This window comes from Microcebus murinus, chromosome 14, assembly GCF_040939455.1.
Source record: "Microcebus murinus isolate Inina chromosome 14, M.murinus_Inina_mat1.0, whole genome shotgun sequence".
In the NCBI taxonomy this organism is placed as follows: Eukaryota; Metazoa; Chordata; class Mammalia; order Primates; family Cheirogaleidae; genus Microcebus; species Microcebus murinus.
The window spans coordinates 23,810,452-23,828,691 of NC_134117.1; the positions used below are offsets into that span (position 1 = coordinate 23,810,452).

The 18,240-nt window shown below is 38.7% G+C and overlaps 2 protein-coding genes and 1 non-coding gene across 3 annotated transcripts in view; all 3 read right to left on the reverse strand.

Annotated features, from left to right (window-relative positions):
- Window positions 1-1,537: 1,537 nt before the first annotated feature.
- Window positions 1,538-11,130, reverse strand: BORCS7 (BLOC-1 related complex subunit 7). Its single transcript, XM_012770228.3, has 5 exons — window positions 10,928-11,130; window positions 5,407-5,469; window positions 4,966-5,009; window positions 4,040-4,060; window positions 1,538-3,500 (listed from the first exon to the last, which is right to left on the reverse strand). Exons 1-5 carry the CDS (start codon window positions 11,063-11,065, stop codon window positions 3,449-3,451), a joined length of 318 nt encoding a protein of 105 aa, XP_012625682.1. The 5' UTR covers window positions 11,066-11,130; the 3' UTR covers window positions 1,538-3,448.
- SFXN2 (sideroflexin 2) overlaps window positions 4,962-18,240 on the reverse strand; it is a 113,664-nt gene continuing 100,385 nt past the window's right edge. The window contains exons 18-19 of the mRNA XM_076009816.1: window positions 5,407-5,469; window positions 4,962-5,009 (exon numbers count right to left, since the gene is read on the reverse strand). The gene's annotated coding sequence lies outside the window, so the exon portion shown is untranslated. The remainder of the gene's footprint in view (window positions 5,010-5,406; window positions 5,470-18,240) is intronic.
- LOC142875827 (small nucleolar RNA U13) lies at window positions 7,228-7,331 on the reverse strand. The gene has a single exon (XR_012923108.1). It is a non-coding gene; the product is annotated as a small nucleolar RNA U13 (small nucleolar RNA).

Sequence of the window (18,240 nt, forward strand, 5' to 3'; positions counted from 1 at the left end):
TCTATTTTTAGTAGAGATGGGGGTCTCACTCTTGCTCAGGCTGGTTTCGAACTCCTGACCTTGAGCGATCTACCCACCTGGGCCTCCCAGAGTGCTAGATTACAGGCATGAGCCACCGTGCCGGCCTACATCCATATTTATAAAAAAGAATCACCTAACTTTTCTTACATCATCTTGCTTTTTATTTTTTAAAATAAAAATTACATTTATTTCATCAAAAGAATTAGCATCTTACTATCATTTTCTTTATCCTGGGAGTATATGAAAATGATTTGTTCTGTGACACTCTAGAAAAGTCTAAGGAAACCTATCACAAGCAAACACTATTTTAATTGCTTATTCTTTGACAATATATGAATTATTTCTCATAACCAATTTGGACATATTTTCTTTTAAATGCCAGTTTTATACATCTTTATAAGGAACCAGACATTTTCATATTAATCAAATTTTCAGCAGCAAGCTGAAAGACAATGCTTTTCAAATCTAATTGATTTATATATCTCGTACTCAATTATTAATTTAGTGATTTGTTCTTTTATGGTTGAACTGACATTTTACCAATTTTATCTATAAGAACTATTTAATGGTTTTTATATCTTTTCTAATTTTTGTTATTCATGCTTAGTTTTATTATTTCTATTTTTATTTCTTTTATTTTCATTCTAAAATCTAACCATAAAGCCCTTTAAAAAAAAAAACAAAAACCTAAAAGAGCAGAAGATATTAGAAAAATAATTTTAAGAAAAATTAAATTATATATTTTAAAATTAAAAAAAAAAACATTTGTTGCCACTCTTTTTTTTTTTTTTTAATTATTTTTTTTTATTTTGGCATATTATGGGGGTACAGATTTTAAGGTTTCAATAAATGCCCATTTCCCCGCCTCCCCCTGTTGCCACTCTTATCCCTAATACAGAGATTAAAAGCATGATTATTTTCTTCTAGTACTGCTTTGGTATCATCACGTACATGGACTTTGCATGGAATTTGAATTTTCATTATTTTAAAAATATTATCCTCTACAATCTAGATGTTACTTAATATTTTTTGTTTCCATATTTTTTTTTTTTTTTTTGAGACAGAGTCTCACTTTGTTGCCCAGGCTAGAGTGAGTGCCGTGGCGTCAGCCTAGCTCACAGCAACCTCAAACTCCTGGGCTCAAGCGATTCTGCTGCGTCAGCCTCCCGAGTAGTTGGGACTACAGGCATGCACCACCACGCCCGGCTAATTTTTTCTATATATATTAGTTGGCCAATTAATTTGTTTCTATTTATAGTAGAGACGGGGTCTCGCTCTTGCTTAGGCTGGTTTCAAACTCCTGACCTTGAGCAATCTGCCCTCCTCGGCCTCCCAGAGAGCCACCACGCCCGGCCATGTTTCCATATTTTTGATCACCATTTATTCATGTATGTTGTTTATTTCTACAAAAAATAAACCATTGAATTATGTATATGTATACATTTCCACCTGTTTTCACATTTCTTGCTACTTTTCCTTCATGTATTTTGGAGTTATATTCTTTGAAGTGACTAAATTCGGTGACTAACTTGTATCTTTATTCACTATTAAAATTTTGATTGTGAAATTTATTTGAACAGATACAACATAAGCAATCATTGCTTCTTTAATATTTGTTCCAGCATAAAGAAAACTTAGACATTACCTTCATTTTGTTATCTTAAGTATTTATTTGTTTCCTGTAATGGTTAGACCAAGTTTTGTCTCCTAAATTGGTGCCCTTTCTTTTTAAAGGTAAATTGAGCCCATTTACATTAATATTATAATTACTGATACATGTTTATAGAATTAATGCATAAGTGAATGCCTTTGCAGACCTTGCACGCCTAGTTTTGTTTTTTTTTTTTTTTGAGACAGAGTCTCACTTTGTTGCCCGGGCTAAAGTGAGTGCCATGGCGTCAGCCTAGCTCACAGCAACCTCAATCTCCTGGGCTCAAGTGATCCTACTGCCTCAGCTTCCCGAGTAGCTAGGACCACAGGCATGCTACCATGCCTGGCTAATTTTTTCTATATTTACTAGTTGGCCAATTAATTTATTTCTATTTATAGTAGAGACGGGGGTCTCACTCTTGCTCAGGCTAGTTTCGAACTCCTGACCTCGAAGCAATCCACCCGCCTCGGCCTTCCAGAGTGCTAGGATTATAGGCATGAGCCACCACGCCAGGCCCACAGCTAGTTTTTTTAACCTTAAGTTAATGTCCATGTGAATAATGAGACAGAAATGTAATCAGATATGCTTAGTTGATTTGACAATAACAATATGAATTAAAATGAACTGACTCTTATTTGCTCTTTTTTCTTTTTTATTATGAGTACATAATAGGTGTATATCTTTCTAGGGTTGCTCTTTTTTCTTTCAGTGAAAACACTATTTTCTTATGTTAGCTTTCTCTCAATTCCCTTACTAAGTAAAGACCTAAACTACAACAAGATAGAGTTCCATTTTAAATTCAAACAAAGATATTCAGGTTTGACAACAGACTCATGGTAATTATCATTTAACAAGATGAATTCAATAAACATAAATCGAAATGTTAAGGATTTTACCATTGCACAATCCCATGCCACAATCACTCATAATTCATGATCAATCAATTGCCTTCACATTTGGCAGTAACATCATACAAATGAATTTGCTGATGATTAGCAAAAGTACAAAATGAACTCAAGGTCACTTAATCAAAGATAACAACAATAAAGAAATGCTAGGAATGCAGGTCAAGGCAAGAGGCTGCAGCTGGGCAGATATGATACCACTTGCCTAATTTTCATTTAGGAATTTGCTACAACAAATAAAGTAAGTATCTCCTCTGAGTTAGTAGAAAAGAAAACAACCAGGTATTACCTATCACCATTTGGTGACCATCAAATTAAAATATTTCCTAAATGAATGATTAAAATTTTAAAAGTCTTTTAAAAGAATGTTAATCATTCTCATGTGTTCACAATAGATCCATTTTTGATACTCAGTATTTGCTTAAGTATTGCAATTTAGAAAATATGGCTTTTGACACATTAAAAGTTCTGAAGCTGGGCACAGTGGCTGGCACCTATAATCCCAGCTACTAGGGAGGTTGAGGCAGGAGGACTGCTTGAGGCCAGGAGTTCCAGATCAGCCTGGACAACACAGCAAGATCCTGTCTAAAAAACAATTCTATAGGAAAAACTAAGATGTCTTTTAATTTAAACAATTAGAGTAACTTAAAAAATTCAGGAAGAGGATGGGTTAGTCCAATTTGCAAACTGTTTCCAAAATTCAGCCCCCACCTAGTTTCTTTTCAGGAGAAACTGTACATCAACACAAATCTTTGATAACTTAACTTTTGGAGAAGAAAATAGAAAACTAAACCCAGAGCATTATGGTTGTGTAAGATATTTCCTCCTCAGCATTAGGCAAAGAAGTGCTATTGTGCTCTTATATGCCATTTTATTTCAACAGATGATTCAACTGGTCTTGTAGATCTGACGACTGTTCAACACTAGAAATTAGAATAGAGAAAGAGTTTATCTGAAATGAATAATGAAGACATCTCTTTGTACAAACTATTTATATTTTACTGTATAAATACTGTTGCAGCTGAATAAAAATTTATATTGGTCCACTTGGGTCCCAGAAGTGTTTAAACTGTGAAGAAAAGTTTGCAATGCCACTTAGTAGTATAAACAATATGGCAAGGGACACATTTAAACCACTTTAGAAAACAAGGCTATTTAATGGTTTTAGCACATTTACTCTACTTCATGAATATTACTAATGTAAAAGGTTTTCTTTCTACTCCTTAAGGTTGGCATTTATACCCTGTAACTTTTAGAAAGCCTATACTAGCAGTGAATTGAGTCATTGCATGCCTTTGAAATACATTGTATTCTTTAAATCCTGAAAGAGCTATTCCAGAGCTTATGTCAATTTAAGGACATGTGTTAACCAGAGTTTTATATAGGTCCTGGGCCCAGCAGTATAATTCCTCCCAGCCTGCTTCAGTTGGTTTCCTACTCTCCTGCCTTTGGGTTTACTTACTTCTTCTGAATAGCTTCTTGCCTAAATCAGAAAAGGAAAGAGGAAAATAAACATAAGAAAACCCAGTAAACTGGTCAGACGTATACAGCATAGGCAGAACAAATTTCCAGCTTATGTCACATTCTATATTTCTGTCAATCCTATCCTAACTATTGAACAGCGTTTCCTATCTGAGTGCGGAGCTGCTGAAAAGGATTCTAAACCTAAAGAGGTAATAATATGTTTTCAGAGTGAGGGATGTGGCCCATCAAACCACATGCATGGCTCAAATTACATCTGAGTGTACAGATTCAAATGGTCACATACCTAAGATGTAGATCCCCAAAGAATGAATATGACAAACAGCTATTTAAATATCAAGAGTTAAATTCCCAACCATATATTTCCAATAGATACGTAAGTATAATATCAGCTACATAAAATATAAGACATGAAATAAGATGAAAAGCAAATTATAATTTTATGCAAAGTTACAACGGAGAAGAGTCTCTAGATTTTGAAAACTCCTAGATGATTTATATGTAGCTGGTGCTGTGTCACATGTGGAAATGTAGGATACACGTGATTCCCTCACAGAGGAGCAGACTCCCCAGGAAAGAGTCTAATACTGATGAATTCTCTCATAGTGATATTTATCACAGAATATTTATCATTCTGATAAACCAGTTGTCCTGGCATGGGCCTTGCCTTTATGTGAGTCTCTCCCTCTGGGGAGCCCTCAAATTATTAAATAACATGGGAGGTTCATGGAAGCTGGCCCTGCTCTTGATCTCACCGCCTACTCCAACTGCTTCTGAGTCTCAGGCATCTTCTCCACCTTTCCCACTCCTGCCTCCACGGGAAAATGTGCTGAAGCACATAGGCCATGAAACCAGGCCAAGGGTAATGATTTCGCAGCAAGTAGTTGCTGGAAAGGGCATACTTACTGGTACTGAAGATGTGTTGTTATTATTGCCATTTTCCTTAAACTCTGCATTAAAAAAGAGAGAGAAACACAACATTCCACTTCCTTATAGCCACACAAACTGTAATAAAACCCAAATCATAAAAAAAAAATCATCTCTATTCTACTAAGTGAAGTATCACAAGGATGGAAAAACAAGCAGCACATGTACTCACCATCAAATTGGTATTAACTGATCAACACTTAAGTGCACATATAGTAGTAACATCCATCAGGTGTCAGGCAGATAGGAGGGGGTAGGAAGGGATGGGTATATTCACATCTAATGGGTGTGGCGCGCACTGTCTGAGGGATGGACACGCTTGAAGCTCTGACTTGGATGGGGCAAAGGCAATATATGTAACCTAAACATTAGTGCCCCATAATATGCTAAAATGAAAATTAAAGAAAAATTGTTTCTTACATCTTCTGAGTGCAAGATGGCATCTTCCTGCAGTACCATGTTTCGAGCTGCCTGACCTAGCAGCTGGAAGACAAAAATAAAATGGTAATAATCAAAATTCCCAAACTTCCTATAATCTTCTCTGCAGCTGTTATACCACTACCCTCTGCTCCCCGCACCCACTCTTCCACCCTACATAACCACAAACACTCAAAATGTAATGGAGATAATTACCTATATGGGCACCAAAAAATAAAAAAAGAAAAAAAAAATGTAATGGAGGATAATTTTCCATTTGTTCATGTTGAAAATTAATTTCATTGACACTATAGTGGTTCTGGCATGAGCCTGACATCTGTTCCAAAAGCTACCACATGAGAAATCAAGTGTTTCCTAACTGCTGAGCTCTCTGCAGAGTGTATTCATCAGGTGCTGAGAGAAGTCTATAAAAACCTTTGGCTCCACAAGCCCAGTGAGAGAACCTACCTTCTGATTCTTTAAAGGCAGATTTGAGATTTGTGGTGCTTTGAGAGGAGTGAGGGAGCAGGAATTGGGACCTGGCTGAAAAGGTCAGAAGGAATATAGCTGTTTAGAAATGGAATGAAGGGGGGAGGCATGAGAAGAAGCTTGAGGCTTAAAGTGGGAACCCCCCAACCCACCCACCCAATAAAAGACAGCCAGATGGAGCCAGGGAAGAGAAAAGGAGAAATGTTCAAGGGAGATTTTAATGAGGTCACTGAGTTCAATGGGCCCTGAGATCAAGAGAGAAACACTAAACTCTGGATTCAGCTGGGTGGCCCATGGGTCAAGGCAGAGCTGACAGAGACTGCACTTGGAGGCAGAGACCAGCAGAGATTTCTGGCCTAAGGCTGCATTCTGCTTCTGGCATACCTAAATCCAGCCACACAAGCATAATAAAAGGAGCTATTGTTACGTGTATCCTACCAACCCTTCCATGTTCTGTAGGGCCACAGAGATTCTTGGAAAAGAAGGCTGGCACTTCAAATTAACTGGGAACTTCAGCATTGCTGCAGTTCTGAGATTCCTGCCCCTGGGCAGCAACATTTATTTATTCATTTTTCTTTTTAATTTAAATTTTAAAATTAGTAAACCCTTCTGTGCTTCTAAAGCCAAAACGATAAAGTAGGGCTTTCCATCTCTGTCCCTTCCATTCCGTTCATTCCCCCATCCCATACGTAACTATTTTTTGTTGTTGTTGTTTTGTTTTGTTTCTTTCATTCTCATGCCTTTTGGAACCATACGTAACTATTTTTATTTTATTCTGGAAAAAAAAAGTATTGAGTGCTTACAATATGCCAGGACTCTGGAAAAGAGTACTAACAGGGCTCACCATCTGGAGGGGACAAAGGCACTTACAGCAAGCACCTTATAGTAAGTACTGATGAGGAAGCACTGGATGCCCTGGGAACATGCAGGGAGGCAGGGCGTCTAACCCATTGCAGAGGTTCAGGGAGGGCTCCTAAAAGAAGTGACTTCTTAGCTGACCTGAACATTAGGGTTTAGAATTCATCTTATGTGTAATTTTACAGAAAAGTGGCATGATCAGATTTATTGTTTGAGAAGTATAGTAAGCAGATGCACTAGAGTGGGGAACAAGGACAGAGACTGGTTAGAAGGACACTGCAGAACTCCAGGCAAACAATGAGGGTGGCCAGAAACACAGAAGTGGCAACTGGGGGAAAGAAAAGGGATGTCATAGAAAACAGACGTGATGAGACTTGTGATTGCCTGTAATGGAGGGGCTGTTATAAGGCCAAGGTCTTTTCGTTGATGATATATTCATTGGCATTCTGCATCATTTTCCCTTTTTTTTTCCTTCCATGTCAGATGGGCAATGTGTCGACGTCATAACAAAGTTTGAGGGAGGTACATCTCTCACATGCGCATGAACACTCAACCATCACGCTTATGAACTACAAAAGGATCTCTGCATCACTTTCTTACATAAACTACCAGACATATTACATATCATTTAAGATTTCCAGGCTTGTTTTAAAGTGGAAGAACATCCTGAATATACCTATAAACCCTTTTTGTTAACACTAAGATTTCATCATTTTCCATATTGTTTTATTAAATTATGTAGCTGCAATTGCAAGTATAAGCATCATGCATACATTGTGTTCAGGAAAAAATACACTGGACCCTCACTAAGTACACAACTCAAATGGAGGGGCAGAAGTGCAGGGGTGCAAGAGAGTAGCCTATTAGTCATAAGCATTCACTGTGCTGTGGGCGTAAGTGTGTTTTCCCTTACTTTGTGCTCCAGACATACTGGCCTCCTTACATTCCTGGCACACATTCCCATCTCAAGGCCTTCGCCTTTGTCATTTCCACCACTTTGAACTCTCTGCCTCTAGATATCAACAGAGCTAGCTAGCTCACTTCATCCAACTGTCTGCTCAAATGTCACCTTCCCAGAAAGCCCTTCCCTGACCACCCTGTTTAAAATAAACCCTTTCGTCACTCACTTCATCACTTTCATTCCTAGGTTTATTTTTCTTCACAGCATTTACCACCACTTGATTGTTTTTATGTTTCATTTGTTTACTGTCTGTCTCTTCACTAACATGTAAGGTTCCTTAGTATAGGGATTTAGTTTTGTTTATCCCTGGTACTTAGAACAGTTTCTGGAACATAGCAGACACACAATAAATATTTGTTAAATAAATGCTGTGGAATGAGTGTTTTACACATGCAAATTGTCAGTTAATAAACAAAATACCCAAATGGAGACTGTTCAAGAGGTAATGCTCTATGGGATAAGAGGGATTGAAAATTAATAAGACACTCTAATAACTTCACAGTCTAGTAAAGGAAATGGCAAAAGTACATAAGTAACAGTAGAACAAAGCAATATTGTAAGTTGATAAGTGCCATTTAAGAGATCCAATAAAAAGATGAAGTCCAGAAAATTGAGAGATGATATGTCAACCCTGTCCCAGAAAGCTGGATTGATTTCAGTTTCACTCAATCCACACCATTCACTGAGCACCCAATCTAAATCTACTCAGAATATATGCCAAAATAAAAAATAAAAATAATAAATCTACTCAGAAGCAGCCCACATGAAAAGTTCATAAGGAGGAGGAACAGGAAGGAGCAAGCTACACTGGGGCAATCAATGGTGGCATAGTGGCTTTTTGGCCATTTAATCCAGCCAGTACCACACAGGAGGTAGTATCCAAGAGTGTGAGCCTAGAACCAGTATGCCTAGCTTTGAATCCTAGCTCTATTCCTTCCTAGCTAGGTGTGATCTTGAACAAGTTAAATTCCTCTCTATATCCTCTCTGTAAGAAAAGTACCTCTTTTAAGTAGCAAATCTGAAGACTTAATGATTAAACTACATAAAAGACAGTGGTTTCCAGCACATATTAAATGGTCAATAAATGTAAGTTTTGGCCAGGCATGGTGGCCTATGCCTGTAATCCTAGCACTATGGAAGGCTGAGGCAGGAGAATTGCTTGAGCCCAAGAGTTCAAGAGCAGCCTGAGCAACATACCAAGACCCTGTCTCGGAGGGAGGGGGGACAAGGACAATATATGTAACCTTAACATTCATACCCCCATAATATGCTGAAAAAAATAAATGAAAAAAAAGACCCTGTCTCTACAAAAAATAGAAAAATTAGCCAGGCATGGTAGCACACATCTGTACTTCCAGCTACTTAGGAGGCTGAGGCAGGAGGATCACTGGAGCCCAAGATTTTGAGGTTGCAGTGAGCTATGATGACACCACTGCACTATAGCCTGGGCAACAGAGTAAGATCCTGTCTCAATTAATCAATAGAATAAGACCCTGTCTCAAAATATCAATCAATAAATGTAAGTTTGTTATGATGAATATGTTCAATATTTACAGGTAGTTACCTATGAATACTATCTATTTTTTTAAATTTATATATTTTCCCAAAAATAGATTCAAGACAATTTATAACTATGTGTATATTTACACACATACGCAGATTTTTTAAAAAACAGAAATAGAATCTAGAATTCATGAAAGGAGAAGTAAATATATTTACCACTAAGACTGACATAGGAACTTGTATGCAACCAAGGCAAAAAGTGAAACACAGTAAGTTGCATAATTCTTATTGCTTGGCAACAGGCACGATTAAGTTCTTCAGAATAGATAAACTTTCCTCTGATACTGAATTATAAAAAACAGTGTATCATATGAGACCTCACACAAATCATGTTTGGGATCACCAGGTCACTAACTTCAACAATAGTATTATGGTAAATACAAACATCTTCTTCATACAGTTGTTTTTTGTAGTCACTATCAATAAAAGCTAAGAAAGGACACAACACTAAAGCCAATTCTGTAAATACAAGTCTACTGGGCTCCAAACTAATATGAGTAAAGGTCCCATAAAAACTTATATACAAGTCAAAAGACTTGTGGACATACAATGCTTGATACTGCAACTACATAACTTAATGAAACAATATGGAAACTAATGAAATATAAGTAAAAAGACAGAAAGAACTGCTATCACTATGAAAACTAAGTTCAAAATAGGAAACACTTATTGAAGTAGATAAGATAAACTTTTATTGAGGTAAATGATGAGCAAGAGTGTGAAAAAGCCTGTGGGGAAGAGGGGTAATTAATAGAAATCTAAAAAGATTCTAGGCTCAGATTGTTTTACAGATGTATTCAAGATGTTCCAAAACTGGAAATCTTAGATGGTATGTGCTGGGTTGCTTTATCTAACACAATGATGGACATATGCTTTCATTCCTCTTGGGTAAATAACTAGGAGTGGAATGGCTGGGTCACTGGTCCCATTTCATTTATCCATTCACCTGTCAATGGGCATTTGGGTTATTTCCAGTTTGGCGCTATCATAAATAAAGGTGCTAAGAACATGTACAAATCTTTGTGTGGACATATATTTTCATTCCTGTTGAGTGAACAGGAATCTATGTAGGAGTTCAACAGATAGGTCTGTTTTTGGAGAGAGACAGGGAGTACATATATAAAACTTTCTGGGGAGAAAACCTATCAAATAATTCCATCCACGGAACCAACTAGAGTATGGAGAAGGAGAAAACAGAGGAAAGGAGAAAGCTAATCTAAGAAACAGAAAACCAAGAATGTGCCCAGAAAGACAAATAAGAAAAGAATAAGCCCATAGACAGGTGATGCACAAAAGTGTGGAAAGAATGTGGGTTATTTGAAGGCAAAACCATGAGGAATTTGGGGGCTGAAAGGAACCAATCTGCACTAGAGACAACGCCGAAAAACGAATGAGGAATTGGTTAGGAACATCGCTCATCTGCCCTCTCGCAGCTATCTTTGTTGTAAAGCAGATTCCCAAGACATTGTTTCTCTCCCTTCGCCCTCAAGACGCTAACCCTAAGCAAAGAGACTACACAACCCAGAATGCAACACGCACCCTCGGCTAACGAGCCCTACTCTTGCCCCAGGATGCAACGCGACCCTCTTCCACAGCTATGAAAGACTGCGAGTTCCCGGAGCATTAGGCCGGGCGAGTTGACTCCCAGCTCACCTCGGAGCTCCGGGAGCCCTTCAGCACCTGCTTGGTGAGCGCGATCACGTCAGTACCACAGGTGTTCACCTTCTCGGTGAGAAGCCCCTTCACGGACTGACCAAACCGTGCTTGAGAATCTGGCGTTCCAGTCGCCATCACTTCAACTAGCGATCGCCTCCGCACGGACGATGGCGAGTCGCGGGGGCCAAAAGGAAAGCAAAGCGTAAGAGGATGTGTCTCTGTACCTACTGTGGGAAAAGGAAAGGACGCATGCGCCTAGCGGAGATTGCTCTTTGCTCACTTCTATCGTGAGGAAGACGGGGCCCAGGCAAACATCTCTGGAAAGGATGGGGGACAATTTCAGTAAATCTGTGGTTTAGAATCAGAAGTCCTGGGTAACCCTCCCAATGCTACCATTTAGCAGTGTGTGACTGCAAATTACTCCACCTATGTCTTACCTTCTTCCTCTGTAAAACAGAAGTAATAATGTTAAAGTTTCCAAGTACTTATGAGAATGAATTAGGATCATTCAGTTCAATTTAAATAAACATTTCCTAAATTAAATACCAAACAGTGTACTAAGCCGAGGATAGAGAAAGAAATATGATACAGGTGTCTCCACGGAGCTCCCAGACTGATGAGGCACACAGGCGTGTAAATAAATGAGCTACGAAGAACGACCTAATAGAAAAATTAGGACACAAACAGGCAATTGAAAGAAAAAGAAAATCAAGTGGCCAATAAATGTTAAAAATGCTCAACATCACTAGTGATTTTTAATGATAAGTAACATCTTCATTCTATTAGGACCAAACTAATAACTGCCTTGGAAATGAATTAATATGTAAAATGTTTCAAGTAGCTCCATTTCTTTTTTAGCTAATGCACAAGAGAGATGAGAATATTATTGTATTGAAATTTTTCCAGGCATGGTGGCTCACGCCTGTAATCCTAGCACTCTGGGAGGCAGAGGTGGGCGGATTGTTTAAGCTCAGGAGTTTGAGACCAGCCTGAGCAAGAGCAGACCCCATCTCTGCTTAAAATAGAAAGAAATTAATTAGCCAACTAATATATATATATATATATATATATATATATATGTTTAAAAAATTAGCCGAGGAGCTTAGAGCCCAGGAGCCCAAGAGTTTGAGGTTGCTGTGAGCTAGGCTCATGCCATGGTCCTCTAGCTCCAGCAACAGAGTGAGACTCTGTCTCAAAGAAAATTTTGTTCAAAATTACCTGTACTCAATATCAGCATTACTTCCTCTTCCAAGTGTGTAGAACTACAAATGTCTCTGTTGAATCTCATTTAATTTGTGTTCTTAATAAAATTTTTTGAGTTATAATTTAGGTACAATAACTACATTCTTTTTTTGTTGTTGTTTGAGACACTCTCACTCTGTTGCCTGGGCTAGAGTGCCATGGCATCAGCCTAGCTCTCAGCAACTTCAAACTCCTGGATTCAAGCGATCCTCACCCTCCCTAGTAGCTGAGACTACAGGCATGTGCCACCATGCCCAGCTGATTTTTTCTATATATTTTTAGTTGTCCAGCTAATTTCTTTGTATTTTTAGTAGAGATGGGATCTCGCTCTTGCTGGTCTTGAACTCCTGACCTCCCGCCTCAGCCTCCCAGAGTGCTAGGATTACAAGTGTGAGCCACCACGCCCGGCCTACGATAAGTGCATTCTTTTAAGGTGCACAATTTGAGTATGACAGATGTGTACACTTATGAACCACCACCACTATTAAGATACAGAACATATCCATCACCCCCAGAAGTTTCCAGGTGTCTCTTTGAAGTCCATCTCTCCCTCTACCTCTCACTCTAGGCAAAACTGCTTTGCTTTTGAGAACTACAGATTAATTTGCATTTCTACAATGTTATATAAGTGGAATCATACAGGAAGTACTCTTTCTTTGCCTGCTTCTTTCAGCATGATGGTTTTGAGAATCATCTACATTGTTGTGTATATAACTAGTCTGTTCCTTTTTATTACTGAAAAATATTCCACTATATGGATATATCTTACTTAGTTTATCCCCTCATCTGTTGATGGACATTTAGATCATTTCTACTTTGAGGATATTATGAATAAAGCTGCTATGAACATTTATATACAAGTCTTTCTGTGGGTTGTTTTCATTTCTCTTGGGTAACTAGGAGTGGAATGGCTGGATCATATGGTAAGTGTTCAACTTTTCAAGAAACTGCCAAGCCATTTTCCAAAGTGTTACCATTTTAAATTCCCAACAGCAGTGTATGCCACCACGGTTGCTCTACATCCACAAAATCAGGAAAAGAGTGATTGTTCTATAGCCACAGTAACCAGTAACCGCCTGTGGGAGGCAGACTGGCCACTGACAGGTGGCCTCCATGATCCCCACCTCCTGGTATTCATGCCCTTGTGTGATGCCCTCTCTCTTCTCATGTGTGGGCAGGGACTGTGACTTACTTCTAATCAACAGTATATGCACAGGTGATGGGAGATACATGATTATCTTACAGAAGACTGTAAGGCCCATCTTGCTGGAGTCTCTCTCCCTTGCTGGCTGTGAGTGAGCAAGTGGCCATGATGTAGAACTCCACATGGAACTGCAAGCACCATCTAGTCACTAAGATCTGGGCCCCAGCTGACAGCTGAGGCTGGGTGGGGAGAAGCTCTTAGCTAACAATCAAAAGGAACTGAATGCTACTAACAACCAGTCAAGGAAGGAAGCAGATCCTTCTCTAGTAGAGCCTCTAGATCAGGTGTCCTCAAACTACAGCCCACAGGCCACATGCTGCCCGCCAAGGACATTTATCAGGCCTGCCAGATGCCGCCGCTGCCTGTCCTGCTTAGAAGCCAACTCGTCCCGGGCCCACAGTGCACACTCTCCAACAGTCTAAGGGACAGTGAACTGGCCCCCTGTTTAAAAAGTTTGAGGACCCCTGCTTTAGATGAAAACCCAGCCCTGGCCCATACATTGACTACAGCCTCGTAAGACCCTAAGCAAGTGGCCCAGTGAAGCTGCACTTAGATTCCTCACCCATAAAAACTATAAGATAATAAAGTGTATTGTTTTCAGTCACTACGTTTGTGGTAATGTTTATGGTAATGTGTCAATAGAAAACTAACCACCAGAACTCTTCTGAAATATGTTCAGTCTCTGACAACTCGCCTCAGTGACCCCCTTTTGCAAACCAAGCAACAAGGATCTGCCCCCTGACTTCTCAAAGTCAGTCATTCAAGGACAGCTTCATCCCAATAATCACCCCTCTAAGTGCCAATCAATCAACAATAGCCTCACTCAAGTAACCACAGGTCTACAGATGATACCAACTCGCTCACATCCATCCATCCCTGAACTCCACACTTTCCCAAAACCGTATTAGGAGACACCTGCTATTCCATAGTATAGTAAATAATAAATTCAGTTTTGTCTCTTACTTCATATATTGAGTTGTGGTTCCATCATCCTTTGACAATTCTGAAAGTTCCGCCAACAATATTTTGAAGCTAGCACTCGAGGAACCCTCAGATCAACAGGTGCACTCACTAGACCCCTTGCGCTCAAACTCTGTCCTTTAAGTCAACTGCCATGTGAGTTAGTCTGTACAACAATTTGAATTCTGACTAGGTTCAATGAACTCTTGTTACTGAATTAATTTTGTTATGCAATTATATGTAAACAAATAAATCTTTGTATAAGGTAATTAGGCCTAGAACTTTGTATTAAGTTATTAGACCTTTTGGTTTAGAGATGCACCATTTTGTTGTTAAATCTAGGTCTTTGTATAAGGTTATTAAATTTTTTGTTTTGGAAGTATACTGCTTGAAAGTATACTGTTTGTGCACTATATTTGCCATTAACTTGATTATTCTCCTGATGCTTGCCTTGCTTTTTCTGTGATTCATTTTTATGCACAAGGTTATGTTTCAAGGGTTCTCACTTTTTCCAGGATTATCTTGTTTCTTTCAAATGTTTAAGGGAGTGTTTCACAGGGATTCATGGGTGGAGTCATAGACATGATAGTCTTCAACCCAGTCCAAGCTGGCCCTTGAGGGTTAATGACCGAGGTTTGTTAGAATGGAGACTAGCTAATGTTACCAAATATAGTAAATGCCTTCTGCTAATGGAAACTAACCAACATTTTTCTACTAGTTGATTAATTATTTGCTTTCTATTATTATCATCTACTTGTGGTTTGGGGGATGTTTTGTTTTGTTTTGCTTTGCTTTTCAGAGAGAGGGTCTCATTCTGTTGGCTCAGCTGGAGTATAGAGCATAATCATAGGTCACTGCAGCCTTGAACTCCTGGGCTTAAGTGATCCTCCTGCCTCAGCCTCCCGAGTAGCTGGGACTCTAGGCACATGCCAGCAGGCCCAGCTATTTTCTTCTTTTTTTTTTTTTGTAAAGATAGCATCTCACTTTGTTGTACAGGCTGGTCTTGAACTTCTGGCCTCAAGCAATCTTCTCACCTTGGCCTCCCAATGGGCTGGGATCATAGGTATAAGCCACCATGCCTGGCCTGGTGTTACTATATTTTTCAATTTTTAATTATTATGGATACATAATAGTTGTATATCTTTATAGGATAAATGTGATGTTTTGATACAGGCATACAATGTGAATTAATCAAATCAGAGTAATTGGGGTTTCCATCACCTCAGGCATTTAATATTTCTCTGTTAGGAACATTCTAATTTAAGTTATTTTAAAGTATACTCTAACACTTTGTTCTTGTAGCAAATATTGTTCATTCTGTCTGACTATCTAACTATATTTTTACACCCATTAACTATCCCCACTTTATCCTCCAACCCCGGCTACATTTCCCAGCCTCTGGTAACCATCATTCCACTCTCTGTCTCCATGAGATCAATTGTTTTTAATATTTAGCTACTACATGTGAGTGAAAACATGCAAGATTTGTCTTTTTGTACTTGGCTTATTTCACTTAACATAATGTTCTCTAGTTCCATCCATGTTGTTTCAAATAGCAGGATTTCATTTTTGTGCCTACATAATATTCCATTGTGTGTATGCACCACAATTTCCTTATCCATTCATCAGTCAATGAACACTTAGGTTGATTCCATATCTTGGCTGTTGTGAATAGTGTTGCAATAAACATGGGGGTGCAAATATCTTTTGATACGCCGAATTTCCATCCTTTGGATATACAGCAAACAATGGGATTGCTGGGTCATATGGTAGTTCTATTTTTAGTTTTTTGAGGACCCTCCATACTGTTCTCCATAGTGGTTACACTAATTTACAGTCCCATCAACAGTATATGAAACTTCCCCTTTCTCCAAATCCTTGCCAGCATTCATTATTGCCTGTCTTTTTGACAAAAGCCATTTTAACTGGGGTCTGGTGTCACTTTCTTAATCCAAAAACTCTATTACATTTTCCTAATGAAGGAGAATCTCTAGATTGTTTCTGTAATTCAAAAAGTGACTATGACTAGAACAGAACTTTTGGCTACACCATACTAAATCTTGATGCAATATTGTTTATTGATTGGCATCTTAGTAAATATAAAAAGTATCGATGCCATGCCTGATATAAGTAGTGCAGTCACTCTTGTAAAATCCAATTCCTTACCAGAAGTAAAATTGTTCAAATGACTGAACTGTGGCCCTTTCTAGGACAAATCAAATTACTCATCCTGTAGTCCTACCTACTCAGGAGGCTGAGGCAGGAGGATCCCGTGAGCCTAGGAGTTGGAGGCTGCAGTAAGCTATGATCATGCCACTGTACTCCAGCTTGGATGACACAGTGAGACCTTTTCTCCAATAAAATAAAATAAAATAAAATAAAATAAAATAAAATAAAATAAAATAAAAAGAATGGTAACCTGGTAGCACCAAATCAAACTTCAAATAGACACTAGATAAAAGTCTTAATGAAAGACCTCATTCCAGTAGGTACAATATAAAAAAATGGTTGAGAAAAAAATTTTTTTTGAGACAGTCTCACTTTGTTGCCTGGGCTAGAGTGCTGTGGCATCAGCCTAGCTCACAGCAACCTCAAACTCCTGGGCTCAAATGATCCTGCTGCCTCAGCCTCCCAAGTAGCTGGGACTATAGGCATGTGCTACCATGCCTGGCTAATTTTTTCTATATATTTTTAGTTGGCCAATTAATTGCTTTCTATTTTTAGTAGAGACGGGGTCTCACTCTTGCTCAAGCTGGTCTCGAACTCCTGACCTTGAGCAATCCACCTGCCTTGGCCTCCTAGAGTGCTAGAATTACAGGTGTGAGCCACTGCGCCAGGCCTGAGAAATTTTTCATGAGATAATGAAGGATGTGGCTAGTTCATACCTCCTCTATAACTAAATTAATCTGCAAAAATACATACAGGTGAGGATTGTAAAGGACCAAAAAATTGTAAGGGCTGAAACCATGCCTCAAGGTCATTTGAACATATCCAAATAGATTTTACAAATTACCTTTCTCTATGGATTATAAATATGCACTAATAAGAGTACATTTAGGCCGGGCGCAGTGGCTCACGCCTGTAATCCTAGCAATCTGGGAGGCCGAGGCAGGCGGATTGCTCGAGGTCAGGAGTTCGAAACCAGCCTGAGCAAGAGCGAGACCCCCGTCTCTACTATAAATAGAAACAAATTAATTGGCCAACTAATATGTATAGAAAAAATTAGCTGGGCATGGTAGCGCATGCCTGTAGTCCCAGCTACTCGGGAGGCTGAGGCAGAAGGATTGCTTGAGCCCAGGAGTTTGAGGTTGCTGTGAGCTAGGCTGACGCCACGGCACTCATTCTAGCCTGGGCAACAAAGCGAGACTCTGTCTCAAAAAAAAAAATTGTAAAGAAAAAAGAGTACATTTATTTTCTAGACGAGTTGTCAATTTTCTTGTTGAACATATGTACACATTCTGTTGGTTACATACCTAAGAATGGAGTTGCTGGGTCATAGGTTATATATATGTTCAATTCTAGTAAATAATAGAGCTTATGTTTTAGACAAGGAAATCAGAGAATTAGAATTCATACAAGCTTTCAGTATAAACTAAAATTATACAGGATGTTTTGCATTGATCATTGATCAACATTGAGAACAAAACCAAACCACAACAAAGACTTGATGAAGAAATCCAAATGGAGATTCTTTGAAAAAGATTAATAAAACAAACTCCTGATGAGTCAAGAAAGATATAACATTTGAAGAAATATATAACTGCCAAAATTGACTCAAGAAGATTCAGAAGAGTTGAGAAGAGCAATAACTATTGAGGAAACTGGAAAGTTTTGTTAGAGAATTACCTTCTCCAAAATGACATTAGGCCCTGACAGTTCTCGTGGTCACCTTTATTTATAGCTT

Bases quoted from the DNA above. Each gene is read 5' to 3' on its own strand.
- BORCS7 (XM_012770228.3), bottom strand. From the start codon at position 11,065: ATGGCGACTGGAACGCCAGATTCTCAAGCACGGTTTGGTCAGTCCGTG. The intron at 5,470-10,927 runs GTGAGCTGGGAG...TTTGTCTTCCAG, and splicing joins AGGGCTCCCGGAGCTCCGAG to CTGCTAGGTCAGGCAGCTCG. The intron at 3,501-4,039 runs GTAAGTAAACCC...TCTAATTTCTAG, and splicing joins CAAGAAGCTATTCAGAAGAA to TGTTGAACAGTCGTCAGATC.